The 18,798-nt window shown below is 40.0% G+C and overlaps 2 protein-coding genes across 5 annotated transcripts in view; one reads left to right on the forward strand and one right to left on the reverse strand.

Annotated features, from left to right (window-relative positions):
* Positions 1-4,085, forward strand: part of Atp10d (ATPase phospholipid transporting 10D (putative)) — a 95,514-nt gene extending 91,429 nt beyond the window's left edge. For both annotated transcript variants that reach the window (XM_021162656.1, XM_029477564.1), the window contains 2 exons: positions 1,112-1,299; positions 2,363-4,085. In XM_021162656.1, coding sequence (XP_021018315.1) covers positions 1,112-1,299; positions 2,363-2,681 — 507 coding nt within the window. In that variant the 3' untranslated portion in view covers positions 2,682-4,085. The remainder of the gene's footprint in view (positions 1-1,111; positions 1,300-2,362) is intronic.
* Positions 4,086-5,550: 1,465 nt separating this feature from the next.
* The window catches only part of Corin (corin, serine peptidase), a 201,519-nt gene continuing 188,271 nt past the window's right edge, over positions 5,551-18,798 (reverse strand). For 2 of the 3 annotated variants that reach the window (XM_029477597.1, XM_021163653.2), the window contains 3 exons: positions 10,362-10,633; positions 8,330-8,463; positions 5,551-7,217 (listed from right to left, as the gene is read on the reverse strand). In XM_029477597.1, coding sequence (XP_029333457.1) covers positions 7,023-7,217; positions 8,330-8,463; positions 10,362-10,633 — 601 coding nt within the window. In that variant the 3' untranslated portion in view covers positions 5,551-7,022. Of the gene's footprint in view, positions 7,218-8,329; positions 8,464-10,361; positions 10,634-18,798 lie in introns of those variants that run through there. The other variant, XM_029477598.1, reaches the window with a different exon arrangement.

Genomic DNA, 18,798 nt, shown 5'->3' on the forward strand with positions numbered 1-18,798 from the left:
TCTTGGTTCTATAAGAGATCAAGCTGAGCAAGCCAGGGGAAGCAAGCCAGTAAGAAACATCTCTCCATGGCCTCTGCATCAGCTCCTGCTTCCTGCCCTGCTTGAGTTCCAGTCCTGACTTCCTTTGGTGATGAACAGCAGTATGGAAGTGTAAGCTGAATAAACCCTTTCCTCCCCAGCTTCTTTCTTGGTCATGATGTTTGTGCAGGAATAGAAACCCTGACTAAGACACCCATTGTTCTAGAGGCATGACATTGTTAATCAAGGAATTAGCTAACATTTTCTGAAAAGCCACATTTTATAAAATAGGAACAATCTTTGTGACTTCTGCAAAGATATGTACTTTGCGGAAACACTTTGCATAATTGAAAACAAAGTAAGAGTGAATTATATTTGTTTGAAAATTACAGTCCTAGAGAAGAGATTTTCTGGAGACAGTGTTTTGCATAGAAGTAAAGACCACCCTCCCTTCCCCACTACACACACAGACACACACACACACACCAACATTGTTGGGTGTGATGCAGGCTGTACTACGCCATGGAGGAGCTCTTACAAGCTTCTATCTTGGGAGTTCTAAACATCTGTCCCCATTCATTGACCCTTGCTTCATTGAAAGGGAGTTGAGAGCTGCAAGCCCCTTGAATGCTAGCTAAGGGAAGAGAATTCGAGTATGCCTGAGCAAAGGTAGTTCCTACTATATATGTGAATGGGTGAAGGTTTGAAGATTACCGAATTAAGGTAACACCTTTAATCAAATCAATGAATGGCTGTATTAAAACAACAGCAACAACAACAACAACAAAACAAATGAGGGGTTATATAAAAAAGAAAAAGGAAATTCAATACCTCCTGGTACATGGACAGTACAAACTCAACCAGCCAATGGAATTGCCCATTGACTTTTGATTTAATCTTTTAGCATTCAAACGCTAACATAAGCCACTCTGGAATGATGTTTTTCCCTTATGCCCTTGGGTGTTGGGTGGTAAGGTCTGTAAAATGAGCCCCTCGGAGCTCGGATGTACTTGTTCCTTTAACAGAGAGGGTTTTGCCATGTTGCAATACACTCCCAGTAAGCATTCCTTTCCGGGCCCTTTCTGTCTTGCAGACTTGGATCCACATGCTGGTCACTGTTGGGAGCATCTTGTCCTACTTTTTCTTTGCCTTGGCTTTTGGAGCCTTATGTGTCACTTGCAACCCACCCTCCAACCCCTACGGGATCATGCAGAAGCACATGCTAGACCCTGTGTTCTACTTAGTTTGTGTACTTACAACCTTCGTAGCACTCCTGCCGAGGTATGTCATTTGTTTGCTTCTCAAGACAGTAAGTACATGGGATCAGAGGCTACAAGTAACTACTAAGAATGAATGGAAGACCACCCTGTTCAGCAGTGAGGAAGTCAGCCTACATGCTATTGTCCCATAAGCAGACCTAGATTAAGTGAGTGAAGACATATATGTCTCTGTCATGGAAAGATCCAATTTGATGGTAGCTCACAGGAATAAAGAAACTGCTTCATGGAATTATCTGAGGATTTATTGTGCCCTAACTACCATCCCCTGAGCCCTTGCCTTGACCTGTCTTACAGCTATAACAGAATATTCAAACCGGGTATCTTATAAACAGAAATGTCCTAGCTCAGAGCTCTGGAGATTGGGAAGTCCCACGTCAAGGTCCTAGCATGTCTGATGACTCTCATTCAAGGATGAAACTTTAGTACTGCATCCGCCCGTGGTGAAGGTGGAAGAGCAGACCCCTTATAGACTTCATAAAGGCTCCCTATATATTATTACAGTGTACAACGTCTATCGCATGTCAAAGCTTCCTGTGGGTCACAGGTAATGGAGCTGCTAACAGGAGCTCCATCTTCACTTATGCAGAAGAATCGTCTATGCTTTGAGTGTTTCCTCCCCCTGCCCCCAAAACTCATGTTGAAATTAATTAACATTGTGACAGGAGAAGAAGGAACTCTTTATGCTTATTTGGCAGGCATTTAGAGGATCCTTACTATTTGCTAATGGTAAACAAATATTAATTTCCTTAATATTTTAAAATTATTTTGAGTTTTTAAAATCAGGGTTTTGCACAGTAGCCCAAACTGGCCTGAAACTCACTGACAAGCTTAAGCTGACCTTGAACTCATAGCTATCCCTCTAATTTAACGTTCTAAGTGTTGGAATTATAAAGGCTTAACACCCCGCCCAGTTTAATATTATTTTTAATCTCCATTTTATACCTGACTTACCTTCGCCCATCTCAGAAGCCAAGTGATATTTTTTTTTAACTGATAAGTATTCTCCATGGGTCCCCTGATGCAATGGGAGTGAACATAATTCTATGATGTTCTTTGTAACCTAGGTTTGTATACCGAGTTCTTCAGGGATCCGTGTTTCCATCTCCAGTTCTCAGAGCCAAGTACTTTGACAGACTACCTCCAGAGGAGAGAGCTGAAGCTCTCAAGAGGTGGAGAGGGACGGCAAAGGTCAATCACGTGGCATCTAAGCATGCCAGCGAATCAGCTGCTATGTCAGGAAGACCAACACCTGGGTCTTCTGCTGTCCTTGCAATGAAGTCAGCAACAGTGTGTACTGTTCAGCAGAGCACATGTGAGACTGCGCTAGACCGTGGCTGCTCTGAACCTGGGGCCTCCAAGATGACTGGATCCTCAGCAAGCTAAACACTCAGGACACCCTGCTTAGAGTTGCTGGTAATCCTTCAAGTTTGGAAGGATGTAGAAGAGGCACCTCTCAGAAGTTAGGATTACTTGTGGCTTTGTACATGGGATGTCAGCATTTTGCTTAGCATGGAAAAACCAAGAACCTATCTATCATTGTATACCTGTGAGTACATTTGTAAACAAAGGATAGTGTTTGACCAGAGCAGAGTTTAAGAACTGGAATATTTCATTCAGGAGAATGTGTTGTTTTTGTGAAATGTTGATTTTTGTAAAGGAATTTTAATGTCTTCTAAATGCAAACATTATCAAAGAAGCTTATTTGAAATATATTTATTTTACAGATTAGCCTCACCATGCATTTGAAAAATGCTTTAGGTGAGGTCCAACCTGAATTCTCCTTATGAAAAAAAAAAGTACTTTTAAAAATTGTTCATTAGGAAAACTCATTAATTTTTGAGGACAAATTCCCAAGAGCCTTTTATTTCCCATGAGAGAAGGTTTGGGTCCCCGACTGAAGGTGTTTGTCGTCACTCTCTGTCATTTCAGTTTTCTGCTGAAGTAGCCTTTGTAGGGAAGGGCAAAGAAGAAGGCTAGTGTTTTCAACAATCCCAGGCTGCCTTCTGCTCTGTTTACTTTGTTTACTGCTTACCCTATTACTGAGTAGATGCAGAGACTCCCTATGTGCAGATGTTGTCAACCAGGAAACGGACAAATGGCCATGAAACACAATCACCTGAGCCTACAGGCCGTGTGTGAGCAACTCCTGGGTTCTAAAATTGATGACACTCATGTTAAAAATGAGACAATCATTTCAAAAGTCTTCCAGAGTCCACTTGAGAGTTCATAGTTGTAACAGTGCTCAAGAGTTTGTCTGTGTTGTGCCCTCCACAGAATGAGATATAGGTTGAAATTGATCCAGGTTATTCTCAGTGGGAATCTCCGAGGCTCTTAGAAAAATAAACATATTGAAGGGTAGAGATGTCTGTAGCAAGGTTTCTGCTGTGACAAATCACAGATGGATGCTGGCTCCATTTAATGCCTAGAAGCTAACTTACACTAGTCAAGTCAATTTGCTACTGTGAAGTCATGTACTCTTGTTGAAGTCTTTCAAAGCTTCCATATCCACCTGACAGCTGCCACCTCCCTGTCATCTAGAATTCTCTTCATGAACCTCTATGCTAAAGATCAGTGTCTACATGAAAGTCTTATAAACTGTTACTCTCAGGGCCTAACTGTTACCCGCTGGGTACTGTCCCAGTCACTTTCTGTCCCTTCCTGGTATCATTGTTAAATGGTCTTTTCACATAGACTGATTTCTGGAACTGTCACAAAACCATGTGTCTAAACGAAGCTGCCTTCTGCTTCCTTGAGATTTTTTTTTAAAATAAATTATTTAATAAATGATGTTCACTGGAAACTGTCATCACTCCTGTAACTACTCTCTGAATCTGGCTGTAATTGATGCTAGCCCTGAGGAGGAAAACACCAAGGCGTGCCTTTGTCAGAATGCGGTTCGGGCCTTTTTGTTTATGGGGGAAAAATCACTTGATACCAGATCATTCATCATCGCCATAGCAACGGGAATTCAGTCCTTGAGATCATCACTTCCCAGATAAACCTTAAAGCGAATCTCATATGCAACAAAAGGTTTTAATATAAAGATTAAAGGAATGTGACGAAAGGGAGGAAGAAGCAGGTCGTTTCCAAAATGTGAATTATCTGTACATAAGAATATAGGAAAGTAGCCGGGCGTGGTGGCGCACGCCTTTAGTCCCAGCACTTGGGAGGCAGAGGCAGGCGGATTTCTGAGTTCGAGGCCAGCCTGGTCTACAAAGTGAGTGCCAGGACAGCCAGGGCTACACAGAGAAACCCTGTCTCGAAAAACCAAAAAAAAAAAAAAAAAAAAAAAAGAATATAGGAAAGCATTAATGTTTATGTCATGGGGCTATAATCTTATACCTACAGCTCCAAAAATCCTCATAACTTTGCTCATAAATTAATTCCAAACTTAATGTGTTGGATAAATCTGAAGCTATTTATATACTTTATGCAATGACTTGTATATCTTGCTAAAAAGTATTGCTACATCTAATTATATAATGATTAACTATTTTTCTTTAATTAAAAAATACCTTCTGAAGCACACCTTGTTCTGAGATTTTCAGATCTCTGTAAAGATTTTAAAAGGTCGAATTTATAGAACAACAATTTTATGCAAAATTAGAAAAGCTAGTGTGGGTGTGGTGTATCTTTATATTTAGAATATTTCAGCATATTTTGAGGAATCCAAGAAAACAAATAATGAAGAGTTTGGGGTTATGATTTTGTTATAAGAGGTTTCTAAAGCATAGGAACACTTGAAAATGGACTACTCAGTCTTTAGCAGAGTTGATGTTCTCTGAGTACTTCGTGAACAATTATTACTATTATTAAAGACTTATTTATTTTATGTATGTGAGTACAATGTCACTGTCTTCAGACACACCAGAAGAGGGCATCAGATTTCATTACAGATGGCCGTGAGTCACCCTGTGGTTGCTGGGAATTGAACTCAGGATCCCTGGAAGATCAGATGGTGCTCTTAACCACTGAGCCATCTCTCCAGCCCACAATTAGTATTATTAACAACTCATCAGAATAACCATGAAATTGTTACTAGTTCAGAGGAGCAGGTTCCTGTGAGAGTGTGCTGTACAACCCTGGGTACCACTATGCTATTAAAGGGATAATCACTTTTCTGGAACGTGGTCTCTATAGTCTACCCATAGTCCTCCAGAAAAATAAAAAATAAAAAAGATTATACCATTCTATTTGTATTCAGAATTATTTAAAATAAGTCCAGTAGGTACATTTTACTGACTACAGGCTCACCAATGCTAAAAATATTTTATTAATTATGTGCCAACAATTATAACAAAATCGACCCAATGGTCCTAAACCTTCATATAGTCCTGACTGCAGTACAACCATTTGCTACACACACTTTGTAACAAATTCCAGGACAAGAGGTGAATAACATGGAGAATAGAGGTTGAAACAATGTTTTGTATTTGAACTATCTAGAAAAAGAGTACAAAATACACATATAAAATTGCAGGTAGTCCCTGTAAGCAATACTGAGGCAGTTTGGTTGCTGGTGAAGTTTAGCAGTGCATCCTACTTGTTCAAAAAGGCATTTGCATGTTACATAGTTCATGTGGCTAATTAAATTAGGTATATATGAAGGTTTGTGTTTTTAAACTTTTTAGTGGGAAAAAATACTTGTAACCACTAATTGCTTTGGAAATTGATTCCCATAAAGTGGCCCAGTGCTTAAAAGCATCCTTAAAATTTAGTTTTAATTATCAATGAGGCAAAATGGCAATACCAGATGTTAGACATCACGAGGGGGAAATTGCAAAATGTTATATACTCCATGCAACATTTTGCTGCACTTTGAAATATATTTCTGTAACTTTTCTGTTTTGGGTGAATACGAGCAGACTAATTCTCAGATTTAATTAGGTGTGGGATATTATTTAATTTTTTTCTCCTTTTTAATTTGTGTGTTTTACGGAATGGAAAAGATTCTTATTCATTCCCACATAAGCAAACAAATTATTTCCTCAAGGATTGACCTGGCCTTTGACATCATAGTCATCTAAGTGACATACACCGAAAATTCCCAGTAACGGGAACAAATCTGATGGAGATTTTAAGCTTAATTTGAATACAGAAAGGATAGAATTATACTTACTTTGGAGTGTTAGTTTGGTTGGCTAGAGAATTTTACATTCTTGCAACTTCAACTGTCTAGATCAACACTTTGGGTCCTTTCTCTGTCTTTCATGATTTCTTCAAGTTATTTAGAAGAGTATAGTAAATAATAAAAGCATATATATATATTCTCCTGGCTTTTTACAAATTAAAAGCCAGTCTCCAAGATCAGTTCTGAAATGTGCCCCCTAAGCCACTAGGCTTAAGCAGAAAATGGAGATCAGTCAGCGTGTATCTCCGTGTGTGTGTGTTGTAGTAGTAATAAAAGGAGCTTTCTATAACTTGTTACCCTAGAGCTCCAAATGTCTCTATGGGTTGATAATTGCACACTACATTCAAGGTTAGCCTAGCAAAAGAACAAAACCTACTTTGCTCTGTGCTTTTAAAAGGATTCATGAAATTAATGAACGATAATGTTGAAAGAGATTAAAGCCTGAGTAAAACTCATCTAGCACAAACAGGAGAGATCTTGCAGTGCATGTTGAGTGTCCTGTCTGCGAAATGCCTGTTCGTACAACTCTTGGCAGGACAAGCTTCCGTTTAAGAGGGTCATTCTCCATGTAGGTTTCCCCACAAAGTCTCTGATTATTCTTGGGATTTCTTTTGGAGAAAGGTCTGGATATATATTTGTCTTTCAATCCAGCCAACAAAGTAAGACACATTGCTGTACACTCCAGGTCCCAGAACTTTGGAAAAGCAGACGGAGCCCCATGAAGTTAAACCAAATAATGTCCACTGTCCTCCGGGTCGTTCACAAACCAAAGGCCCACCGCTGTCTCCCTGCAAGGAACAGCAATTGACATTAGTCATGGGAGTTCAGAGGTCTAGGGGTGGGACTATCATCCTAAGGGTACAATGAAGCCCAACAGCTTAACTGAGTTGGAAAATTTCAGCAAAGTTTTCCATAGTAAGCCTGGGAGGGCATCTGCTTTCCACTGTATAAACTGAACATTCCAATAAATATGGATTCTGAGTTTTAAAGGGATTGATGTACTGAGTAAAGAGATTTTGTTCTGTCTTGTCATGAGGTCAGAAGGCTTATATAACATACCACAAAATGTCATAAATTAAAAAAAAAAGCTTTAGGCATTAAAACTAATTATCTCAACAGTTTTATTGTTTAAATTGATCTTATAAAAGTGGGAAGTACCCCAAAATGGAAAATTAAAACATCCCCAATTAATCAGTTGTACATAATGTTCTAAAATGAACCCTCCCAAATGCCATGTAATTGTCTTGGGCTAATGATGAGTGTGGCTTTTCTTTGCTTAATACAAAAATCTTAGGAGCAGTCTGACCTCTCTAAAGCAACAGAACAGCAGAGTAGAAACCTCACAGCCTGCCCCCCACTTGCTTGCTAGTTGGTGCATTTGTCCATTTGAACCCCAGAGACAGTTCAGCACAATAGCTGCCGAACATTTAAGTAAATGTTTGAAACCTCCCAGACACTGCAGATAAGCCATGTTTGGAAGATCTCAATGGCCATTAAGTCCTGTCTGAGGTTAGAGGCAGTGACAATGACAGGCTGCTAGTCAAATGAAGGCCATGACATATCAAGCAATTGTAGACAGAAGTCCTTTCATACACTATGGGAGCTGGACTGCCAATGTATGTCCTAATGTTATTGTGGTTATACATGGCAGTGTCCTCTGGTGTCCCCCTACTGCTTAAGACAGTGCATTTGAAGCTGTGATTTCTATTTGTCCCTCATGATTAGGTCTGTCTTAGCCACCAAATTGATCAAAGGAGATGGGTTGTCTCAACTCTCCTCCTGGCAGTGAACAATATTCATAAATGTTCCGGAGGGACCACACATGACTTGTGATCAGCTCTGCAAGCTCACGAAAGTCATGGAGGATCCTGATTGCTGGCAGGGTTGTAAGGCAGCTTACCATGCATGAGTCCACGGTGCCGGACTCATAGCCAGCACAGATCATCCGATTGGTGATGGTTTTCATGTCAAAATAGGACTGGCACTGCTCCAGAGGGATAATGCGGACCTCCCCCTCCTGCAGCTTAAAGGGCACTGTGCTCAAAGAAGAAGAACAAAGAGAGACACACAAGAACATAAGACTGACAAAGGCGTGGCCAGCAAAATACAAAATGAAAAATATTGCAGGAATATTTTCAAAACACCGAGAGAACCACATCATTTCCCAAAAATATCATCTCAAGGGGAAGATTTATTTGAAACCCAAATGTCCTGCTTAGAACTTTTGATAGCAATCATCTATCTGATGATGCTCCTATTTTTCTAGTGAGACACATTATTCAAGTAAGAATTTCTTAACCCATGGGTCACGACCCCTATGGAGGTTGAGTGACCCATTCACAGAGATTTCATATCAGATATCCTGCATATCAGGTTCTTATATTATGACTCATAACAGTAGCAAAATTATGGTTATGAGGTTGCAATAAAAATGTATGGTTGGGGGGGTCACTAGAACATGAACATGAATTAAAGGGTCACAGCATTAGGAAGGGTGTCCCCTTGTCATGTGCTGTGGAAAGGAGGACGACAGGGCAGAGTTTTTAGCTTAGCACATCCATCCTGCTCTAGGATTCGAGAAAAGCTTCTGACCCTCACAGGAACTGGCCCACCTCACACGTGCCCCTGTGACCTTTGTTCTGATGTGGAACCTTTCATCCTAGAGGCTGTGACAAATTTTGAAAGGGACAGCATCATCTCTTGCTTACAATAGATGGAGTATATGGCTTCTGTCTTGCTTAAAGTTTCTCAGGAATAACAGTGGCTGTCTGCAAGCAAAACCTCATACATCTTATTTGCACATCCTAAAATCCACACAGATTTGAAGCCGTGATGGGGAAACAGTACTAATAATAATCATTTGGGGAAAACAAACGTGATATACTACAAGCCTAACAAACCAGAAGGATGTCATCAGGATTATAATGAGCACAGCAGTCAATAGTGTACTGCACACTAGGGTAGACAAGGCTCATATCACGAGCATCTTAGAGGTCACAGTGCTATTTTCCTTGTATAACAATCTTATATGTTCTAGGATCACCTCATCCTTTCTGTAGAAAGCAAGAGATTGGAATGGCCAGGGTCAATCTGATATTCCAGAAAGAATTCATTTGCCTATTCCTCATGTATCCCCTGACTATGGTATATGTGCCATGTACCGTATTACCATGAATTTATATAGATATTTTGTGGTGAACACAAATAGAGGCACTGTGAAGTATATTCTGCTCATTTTATTACAATGCTAGTCATGGTTCTTTTGTATAGGAGTGATGGCATGTTCCTTTAAATTGGTGTTCTTGTGGTTAATATCAAGATGCCACCATTCAGAGAATGGCCCACTCCTGCAGATGACACAACTATTTTGTTCTTGGCTCTTATTATAAACTTTAAATAAGTCAAACTTTTTCTATGTATTTTGTGTTTAAATCACTTTCCATGAAGCAATTTGAAGCAATTGAAGTAATTTAAATAGTTAGATATGTATCACACTTCTTCATAGAAGGATGTGCTGCCTATGTAGATAAGAACAAATCGATTGCAAAACTGAAAGTGTGACTATGTAGCTTGACTGCAGAAATGGAATTGCCTAGAGATATTTCTGCCAAGAGATAGCCCAAACCACTGTTCTCTCTAGCAGGGATGTTGGGTAGGTCATACCTTGCATGGAAGCTCAAAAACATTGGTAATAGCCCTCTGGAGAAAGATCAGAACTGTGTGGAAGGATGCTTGAGTTTGCATCTCAGGCAGGCAGGTTTATGCATTATAATGGATGGTTCATGTGTGCAGTTGACTTAGAGGGGAGACTATAACACAAGCTTAGTATTTACACCATGTGGCTGTGTTTTTACATGGGAAATGATAGACAAAGCCTAAAACTAACCCTACGCTTGCAGAACGGGCAATCATGACTAATGATGCTCACTCACTTTTATTGCCCATGTGGCCCCAGCCTGTGATGTAGCAGTACGTATCTGGTTCTAGATACTCCTCTGGACTGGGTAGGCAGACAGGTCTGACGTAGCTTGTCTCATTGATATCATCACTCAGCTCCACCACGCTGATATCATAGTCTACCACTGCTCGACTGTAACGGGGGTGTAGCAGGATGGCCTTCACAAAGCGGGTCTGCATGAAGCCTGATGGATGGTCCAGGTTGTTTATGCCAAATACCACTTTCCAAACATCAGCATCCTCTCTCCTAAAAACAATCCAAGAGAGTACCTTCAACTATCTGTTTTGATGGTACATGCTTTTTAAAGCAATTTTGGTATATGAACAGTGGCTGTTCCCATGCCTGTCTCCTAATTCATTCATGTGAAAAGCGGCCACACAGTGACCTGAGGAATGAATACTCGAGCATTATTATATGAGGAAGCAAAGCTCAGACTTCTCCCATCATTACTTTAATTATTTAATTATTTTTTTAAAAAATGCGGAATGTTTCACAAATTTGCATGTCATTCTTTTGAAGGGCCACGATGATCTCCCATGCATCGTTGCAATTCTAGTAGCAAGCACTCAGCCTTCTTGGATAGGACACTCTTGAAAATAGAACTTGTTTGGTCTTAGGGGCAGTCAGCTGTTGATGGCATAAGAATGATGCTTGAAAGTTAAGAGGAAGAGAGAGGAGCAAGGGAGAATATTAAAGAAGAATGGAGGGTGTGGGGAAGCCAAAACTAAGAAATTCTTCCAAGAGAGAACAAACTCTTCAGGGAAGCATCAGGTTTTCAGGGCAGTTCCTTGCAAGGTTTTAAATGCCCACTTACAAACCCCAATGGTCAATCTCTGGTCCCATTTTGGAGGAGCATTTGTCTTCAATATTTTTGTCTTAATTTGGTAAATAATTTTTACCTTAAAATTAGCTTTCTTCTCCAAGTTTACAGGTCTTATCAGTCTTAGGAGTTTCTTCCAATCTCATAGGTTGCTCCCTGCCCCTTGCCCATCTTTTCTCCTGGGTCCTTCTCTCACTCCCTTGGTGTCAACGTCAACATGCTCTGATCTTAATCACACCATGTTCTGGAGACTCTTGAAAGTATATCCTGAGCTATAGTCTCTGACCCGAGTCACAAACTTGATCCAATTGTCAATTAAACATAGTCACATGCATGTGTGATAATGGCCAAGATTTGTCAAGGGCAGTCCACATGATTGGTGATGTTTAAAGCATTCAGAATTTTTGGAAATCAAGTGCTTCCAATTACCAGTGACTAACTGAATCATTTCTCTCTTAAACCCAATACTGGAAGCAACATAATCTGGCTTTCAGTGTGTATCCTGCACCTGGCCATTCTGCCTCCTCTATTGTTCTCTGCTTATGAACCTGCTTTAATTTCCTTCTCCTGGTTTTCAGTGATATCAGGGATATTTGATGTTGATTGATCTCTTTGTCTACCCTCCGTCTTGCCTTCTCCCACCCTCACAGAGTTTTATATCAGTGAAAACAAGAACTATAGTATGTGCTACTTACACATTGCTGTGGCCATACCACAAACATGGCTTAAGTGAGGAGAGACTTCTTTTGGTTCATAGTTTCAGAAGATTCCAGTCTATTGTTGTAAGGAAGCGATGGTGGCAAGTGTGTGTGGTAAAAGGGCTCCTCACAGTATTGCCGCACAGAAAGCAGAGAGCAACGGTGGAACTAGAGGCCAGACTATAATGTTCAAAGCCCTATCTACTTTTAGACCCTAACTTCCAGATAAGCACTATGTGCTAGAGTATAAACACTCAAAATACAAACCTAGGTGGTGTCTTGGCTGGTTTAGTTGCTCTACAAGCAATTTATACATTTTCAGTTTGTTTTAAAGAAAATGACATCAAACCTACAAAAAAATGATGTTGGATACAACAGATATACAGATACGTTACACATTTTCTAGGCCAAGCATTGTGCTGGAGATGACAACAATCGAGAGAGGCAAGAAAGGCATGACTTCTGCCAATGCAAATTGGATGACTGAGTGAAGCTGGCCAATGCATGAAATAATTATAAGTTGGAGGAAGTGTTATGTCCTGGGCATGACAAGATAATGTGACAAAATGAGGTTTCATTACATCATGCTGTCATTCAAAGTGCATGCTTTCCCTCCTGTCTTCCCCGTTTTCCAGTTGTTTGCTTCCCCCCGCCCCCACTCCTTTCTAGTCTACAGGAATAAGTCTGCTTGTCCATTGAGGAAATGCTACATTCACATGGAATTTTATTGTTTAAGACATTGGAAATCAACAGTACTTATTCAGATTAATTTATTAGATGCCTCGTTAGAAGATTCTCACCCTGGGACCACGACGACTTAACTCCAGTTGTTGCAACAATTCATCCTCTGCTTCAGTCATTAGCAATTATTTAAAGTAATTGAACATTCTTAATTATTTGTAATAAAATGCAATAACACCAAAATTCAGTACTTAGTCAATTATAGTGGGGTTAACAATAAAAACACAGCGGGTCAGTAAAAACAAAAACTGTTACTAAGTTACATCCAGTCTTGCTACACAGTCTAAGACCCGGACAGCATTAACATCCATCAAGAGCAAGAAGGGGGAAAAGTAGATAGACTTATTCTTTTCTGTTTTGTTATGCACATGATATGAAATGCAAAGTACTTCTTAGTGTTTTCCCTTCATGGCTGTGGAAAAGAGAACCAAGAAGGTAGGAAGGGGTTTCTGAAGTGAAGGAGAGGAGCGGGAATGGCAGATTAACTTCAGTACGTGAACCAGTCATTTTTCATGCAGTGGTAAACATGGCTTGGAACATACTGAGCACGTGCTGGAAAAAGGAGTCAGAAATGAGGACAGAGACCACAGAGACGGGCCCTGCCTCTTGGCTGAAGAAGACTTGGGAAAAAGAGTTCTATGCTACACGGGTGCCACATGAATCTACTATCAGCAAAAAGTACTCACTGAGAAGCACAGGAGCAGGGCATGGTTATAAAGTTAAAGAGGGAAATCAGGATACAATGAGCCAATTATATGAACATAAAATCCACAGCACAAAGAATATAACTTCCCATTGGTATGCCAAGCCTCAAAACAGCATCAAAGAGAAGTACAGCATCCTTAGTGATACTTATGCAAAGCCTCTTTGGCTCTCATGGCCTGGGGGTTATTCTGCTGCTAAGTGTCCCCTCTGTAAGCACAAGGACCTGGATTAGATCCCCAGAATGAATACTAGCAAAACTATGGCCACATGCATTTGTAAACTCATCTGGGAAGGGGACAACAGAAAGACAGGTCTCTGGGCCTTGATGGTGTGAGCCAGTGTACTCTACTTGACAAATTCCAGACCACTGAGAGACTATTTCAAGCAAAGTGCTTGCCGCACAAGGAATAATACCAGAAGTTAACCTCTTCCCCCTCCCCTGACACACACGTGACTACGCACACACATGTACATGTGAATTGTTCTAAGACTGAGTAATCAGGCTCAAATAAAGCCAATGACTCCAATCACCCAGAATGAAAATGGTGCAGTTAGCTGTTAACAGACATTTTTCTCCTTTCATTTTTCCTGCAGACATACTGTGATTTTTATAGCTCACATTTAAAGCCAAACATATCCATGCTTATACTGTTAGGAATATACACTATAGATGAGACAGATGTAATTTCAGTGTTCAAGTCTTCAACTATGAAGTCTAAAGGGAAACCTAGTGACTTGCATATGTCATATGAACTATGGCATCTGCCTCTGGGCAGAATAAGCTGTCACTTCTGTTTGCTATTCACCATATTCAGCTCTAGTGTTTAGACATGAAAATATGATGTAATTCTGCTAGTCAAATGCACCTTGAAGTTTTTATTCTCTACAGTGTTGGAGATTGACCCCAGGGCCTTGGGCAGGCTAGCAATCACTCTACCAATGGCCGGCCTCCTCCATTTCATCTACTCAGATTTATAAATCTTAGTCATTTTTATATTCTTTAAGACATAAAATGTTCTACCCTCTGCAGTTTTTAGTTTGGGTTTGACTATTTTATATGAACTATTTTGCCCATTTAACAAGGAAAAAATGATACATAGAATTAACAAGTATAATAAGATCTATCCCCCATTACAAGACTTACCCAGCACAGCTAGCTGGTGATCTGGAGGCCATTTGAAGGTATCAAAATTTGTACTCAGGAGAGAGACATACTGCTGTTCTACAACTCTTAGGAAACGCTTTATTTTTAACATTGTGCTGTCATTAGTATTTTAAAATTGTTGTCTGTAGAGAGGGTACACAAAGTTTAGACTAGGGTGGTTGCAATGTAAATGCAGGAAGAGGCAGGTGTGAGTTACTGAGAAAAGTGTGACAGCCATGAGCTCTAGTTCAGCACCATCCACCTCTTGCTGTCAGCTAATCACTGATGCAGTAGAAGACCCAGTGTATCTGACCTTCCAGTTGTTCAAGGAAAACCAAATATGTAGATTTTATGCAAAACATCCCGTTTCAAAGGTTAGATAAAGGATTTTAAAAGCAAATTAGATCCACAGTCGAGATTATCCATTTGTTTATGAGCCCTGTAATTTTCCGAGCATTCTTACACATTACTTCAAGAGCTCCTCATCTTATCTGCTATGAGAGGTGAATTACTTACTTAATGGTAAGTCACGTAAGTCACAGAGACAGTGATCGTAACTAACGGGATCAGAAGGGGAGTCCTTTGAACACCTACACCAAATATTTTCTGTTAAAACTTGAGGCAGTGAAAAGCATCCATAGATATCAACTGAGGTACTAGGAAAGAAAGACTTGTCAGGTGAATGGAAAACCATTTTTCGGTAATATGATGGCAGATGACAAGGGGAGATACTGTCATGTGGAGTATAATAGAAGTCAGTGACCAGTGTAAAACTATAGAAAATGGAGAACTCTTTAAGGCAGGGACCCAGAAAAAGTTGTGTGCGTGTGTGTCTGTCTTAGTACTTTGCAATTAGACTTAAGAGGCTTTTGAGAAGGGATGGAAGGAAAAAGGAAGAAAAGAAGGAAGGAAAGAAGAAAGGAGACAGACATCATAAGGAAGCCAGCCACAAAGTCCCATAGATAGTAGTACAGTTAAGTAGAAATAGTAGCATTCACTGTGTGTATTCTGCCGTCACAAATGATCACACTAAGAAGGGAGAGGAACAATCTGAAGAGTTAATGTGACCACAGATGGATCTGAGCCCTGCAGAGTTGGAGTCTGTCACAGGCTGTCACGAAATTACAGCAGTTATCAAAAGTCTTAGCCGTAAAATGAGTCGGAGTTTGTTTCAAAGGAAAAGCACGGGAAATGGAAATGGCTCCCATGAAAGGAGGGGAAAGTGCTCTCTGTTCCGAAAGCTTATTTCATCTTAACAGACAGCTAGAACCAAGCAGAACATTCTGTGTACAGCCGCCCTCTGCTTCCACGTCTCCATTCAAGGATGATATGTAGCCGAGATCCATAAAACTAATGTTCTATGTGGTTAATATATGTGTGTTTAAAACACTGCTGATGGATGGTTCAAAACACAGGAAGAGCCAAGAGAGACTACTGACCATCTATCTGATCACTGAAAGACAGGAGCAATCAATAGCCATTTAAAGTAGGGTGTTTATTACACATTTAAAAGGATATCTTTTCTAAGTGGTAAAGTGTGTGTGTGTGTGTGTGTGTGTGTGTGTGTGTGTGTGTGTGTGTGAAGTGTGTGTATGTGTGTGTGTGGTAGTAGATAATAATGATGACTGATTGGAAGGAAAGGTAGGGTGGGGACAGGATATTCATATTTGCTAAAAAGGCATTTAATCAGATCAGTAACTTAAGACAGATTAGAAGCCCAGCCAGTGACCCTGGAATGCTCAGTTTCCCAAGGGTAGGTAAAGAATAAAAAAGTAAAAATAAAAAAATTAAAATTAAAAAAAAGGAAATGGTAGGTCACGAAAACAAGATGAAGGCCAAAAGCTCTTTCACTATTCTAGACTAAAAATAGAGAAAGTTATTCCAAGAAGGATGCAACGATATGATGGTAAGGGACATTCTAGTAAGCAGAAACCAAAAACTGACTACTGGGCTTGGCAAGGTGGAAGTCATTACCAAATTCCAGTAAGCATTGTTTCTTTGCTGATGACAGTCCAGCTTACCACAGGCTAAGGAGACGCTGACATAGGCATGGAGGAGGGTAACTCTTGCAGACAGTTTAGGTGTCTCCCAGTGAACAGCAATCAACACAGAGCATTAGTTTAAGACAGAAGTAAAGCAAAAAGAGGGCATTTGACGTCAGTGGTGTTAAGGCATCGATGGGAGAACATCTATTCAGCTCCCAGGGAGCCACTGAGGCAGAGGAGAAATGAAGCTGTGAGGAGTAACGTCTATGAAGGGTCTTTATTGGGAGGGGCACAACGTCCACCACAATGAAAAGCAGAATAAGAAATATAGCCAAAGGTACAAAGAAAGTTTAGGAACAAGGGGTTAAGATGTGATGAATGATAGTTCAGCATCTATATGGTGATGCATGAAATGAGATCAGTAGAGGGTGATGATTTGTTGAGACAAAAAGCTGTCAAATAATTAACTGTCTCTTAGGATGAAAACTGACTTCACTGTGAAAGTGTCCACTGCATTAGTTAGATGCTCATTTGAGGTTCATAATCGTACATTTGACATGTGCTAGGTTAGCAACTGGGTGCATGATATCCTCTAAGAACGGTCAACCTTTCTGTCCCAGGTGTACTGTACCGGAACAGGAAATGATAACACCGGAAGCAGTAAGTCTGTCAATTCTGTTCCGAAGGCTCCCCACTGCACAGCTGTTCTCTCCCTAATTCAACTTGGACAAATTTAATTTACCTAGAGCTTTCTTTTAATCAAAAATTAAAAGCAGAAGGGAAGCATTTAGTGTTAGAAGTTCCAGAAACTGTGGGGATTGGTTAGTAATTCAGGCCAACTACTATGTATAGTATAAATCTTTTTTTGCTTTTTCAATAGAAAGTATCATCTCTAGAGGCAGAGCAGTGGGGAGCATGGAGCCAGGTTCCAGGCACCTGGGAGTTTTTAAAACCACATTAGCTTACACTTCAATAACACTGCAAATAGTACAACAGAGATGTGGTTCCAAACGTGAGAAGTTCTGTGTTCATGAACATTTTTACTCATGGAAATGTATCAAATCCTGCCAGAAGATGAAATACAAAAATAAACTATGAATGGCTGATCTTGTTCATACTCACTAAGACAAAGGGGTAATCTTAAGGACAAAACACAGCCCTTTCTGAGTGAATTATAAAACTGTCAGATCAGTGGAGTTGAGACATTAAGGGCATGCTTTGTTCTGTGACAAATAAGAGAAGGAAATTTCCCAACTTAGATAGAAAGATTCTCAGGGATTATTAAAGATCCAGTTGCTGTTGGAAATCAGACATAACACAAATATTTATTTATTCATTTATGTATTTGTCATTGTCTGTTCTTTGTTCTGAAGTACATGGAGACAAACATTATAAAATATGTTCTTCCCCGTATAGTTCTTCCTGCTGTATCTGACGGGAAGATCCAGGGATGAGAATGTTGAAGGTCTTGTCAAAGAACAGATGTTATACACCTATGGGACTATAAATGTTGTGAGAAGAGAAAAGAAGCTAGGTTATATGGGCAGAAATGCAGACACACAGCCAAAATTCTGGATTGGCTGGTGTAATAGAAATCAAGGCATGGGTGACATAACGGGATTAAAGATATGAACAGGATGGCAGCTTTCCATACATGCTTCCTGGAAAGGAGTTAGATGCTTTGATAGTTACTCATTGTGGCCAGGCCCAGGAAGTTCATCCTTCAGTCCTTCAAGGGTAAAGGAAGGGAGGGAATTGCCTGTTAAATTACCCCTGAATGTCAAAGTCTTTCCCTCCTTAGAACCTTTGAAGTTGAATTGGTATTGAGGAATATGGAGCTCTATGTGGTCAATTTAGTATCTCATGGTTTTAATTTTTGCTTGGTATCTTTAAATACCTCTCTATGGAAATGCAGAGCAAACTGTCTTTCCTTTCCCACCAATATAATTAAAAGAGACAGGATGAAAAGGCTCACAGATGGATCATATTATGCCTTGCCAAAGTACGGATCAGGATATGAAGTAAATCCCAATAATTGCAGCAATTGATGGCCCCAGCAGAGAATAGGCCTTAAAATTAAAAGTTCTGAAAAGCCGGCAGTGCCACTTGCGAGACCATAAAACAAAATTTGTTTATGACTACGCAATCAAAATGGACTTGTTTGAAGTTGGGCAATCTCTAACCTCATTTGGATGATCAGACCCTTCTTGACAGCACTGTTAAATCTGGGATTCTACAAAACTTCTTGAAGATCTTTGGTGTCTTTTCCTTTTCATGAACTATAAACACACACTTATTCCTTCTTAAAAGCTTCCTTC

The sequence above is a fragment of the Mus caroli genome, chromosome 5, assembly GCF_900094665.2.
Source record: "Mus caroli chromosome 5, CAROLI_EIJ_v1.1, whole genome shotgun sequence".
NCBI classification, from domain to species: Eukaryota; Metazoa; Chordata; class Mammalia; order Rodentia; family Muridae; genus Mus; species Mus caroli.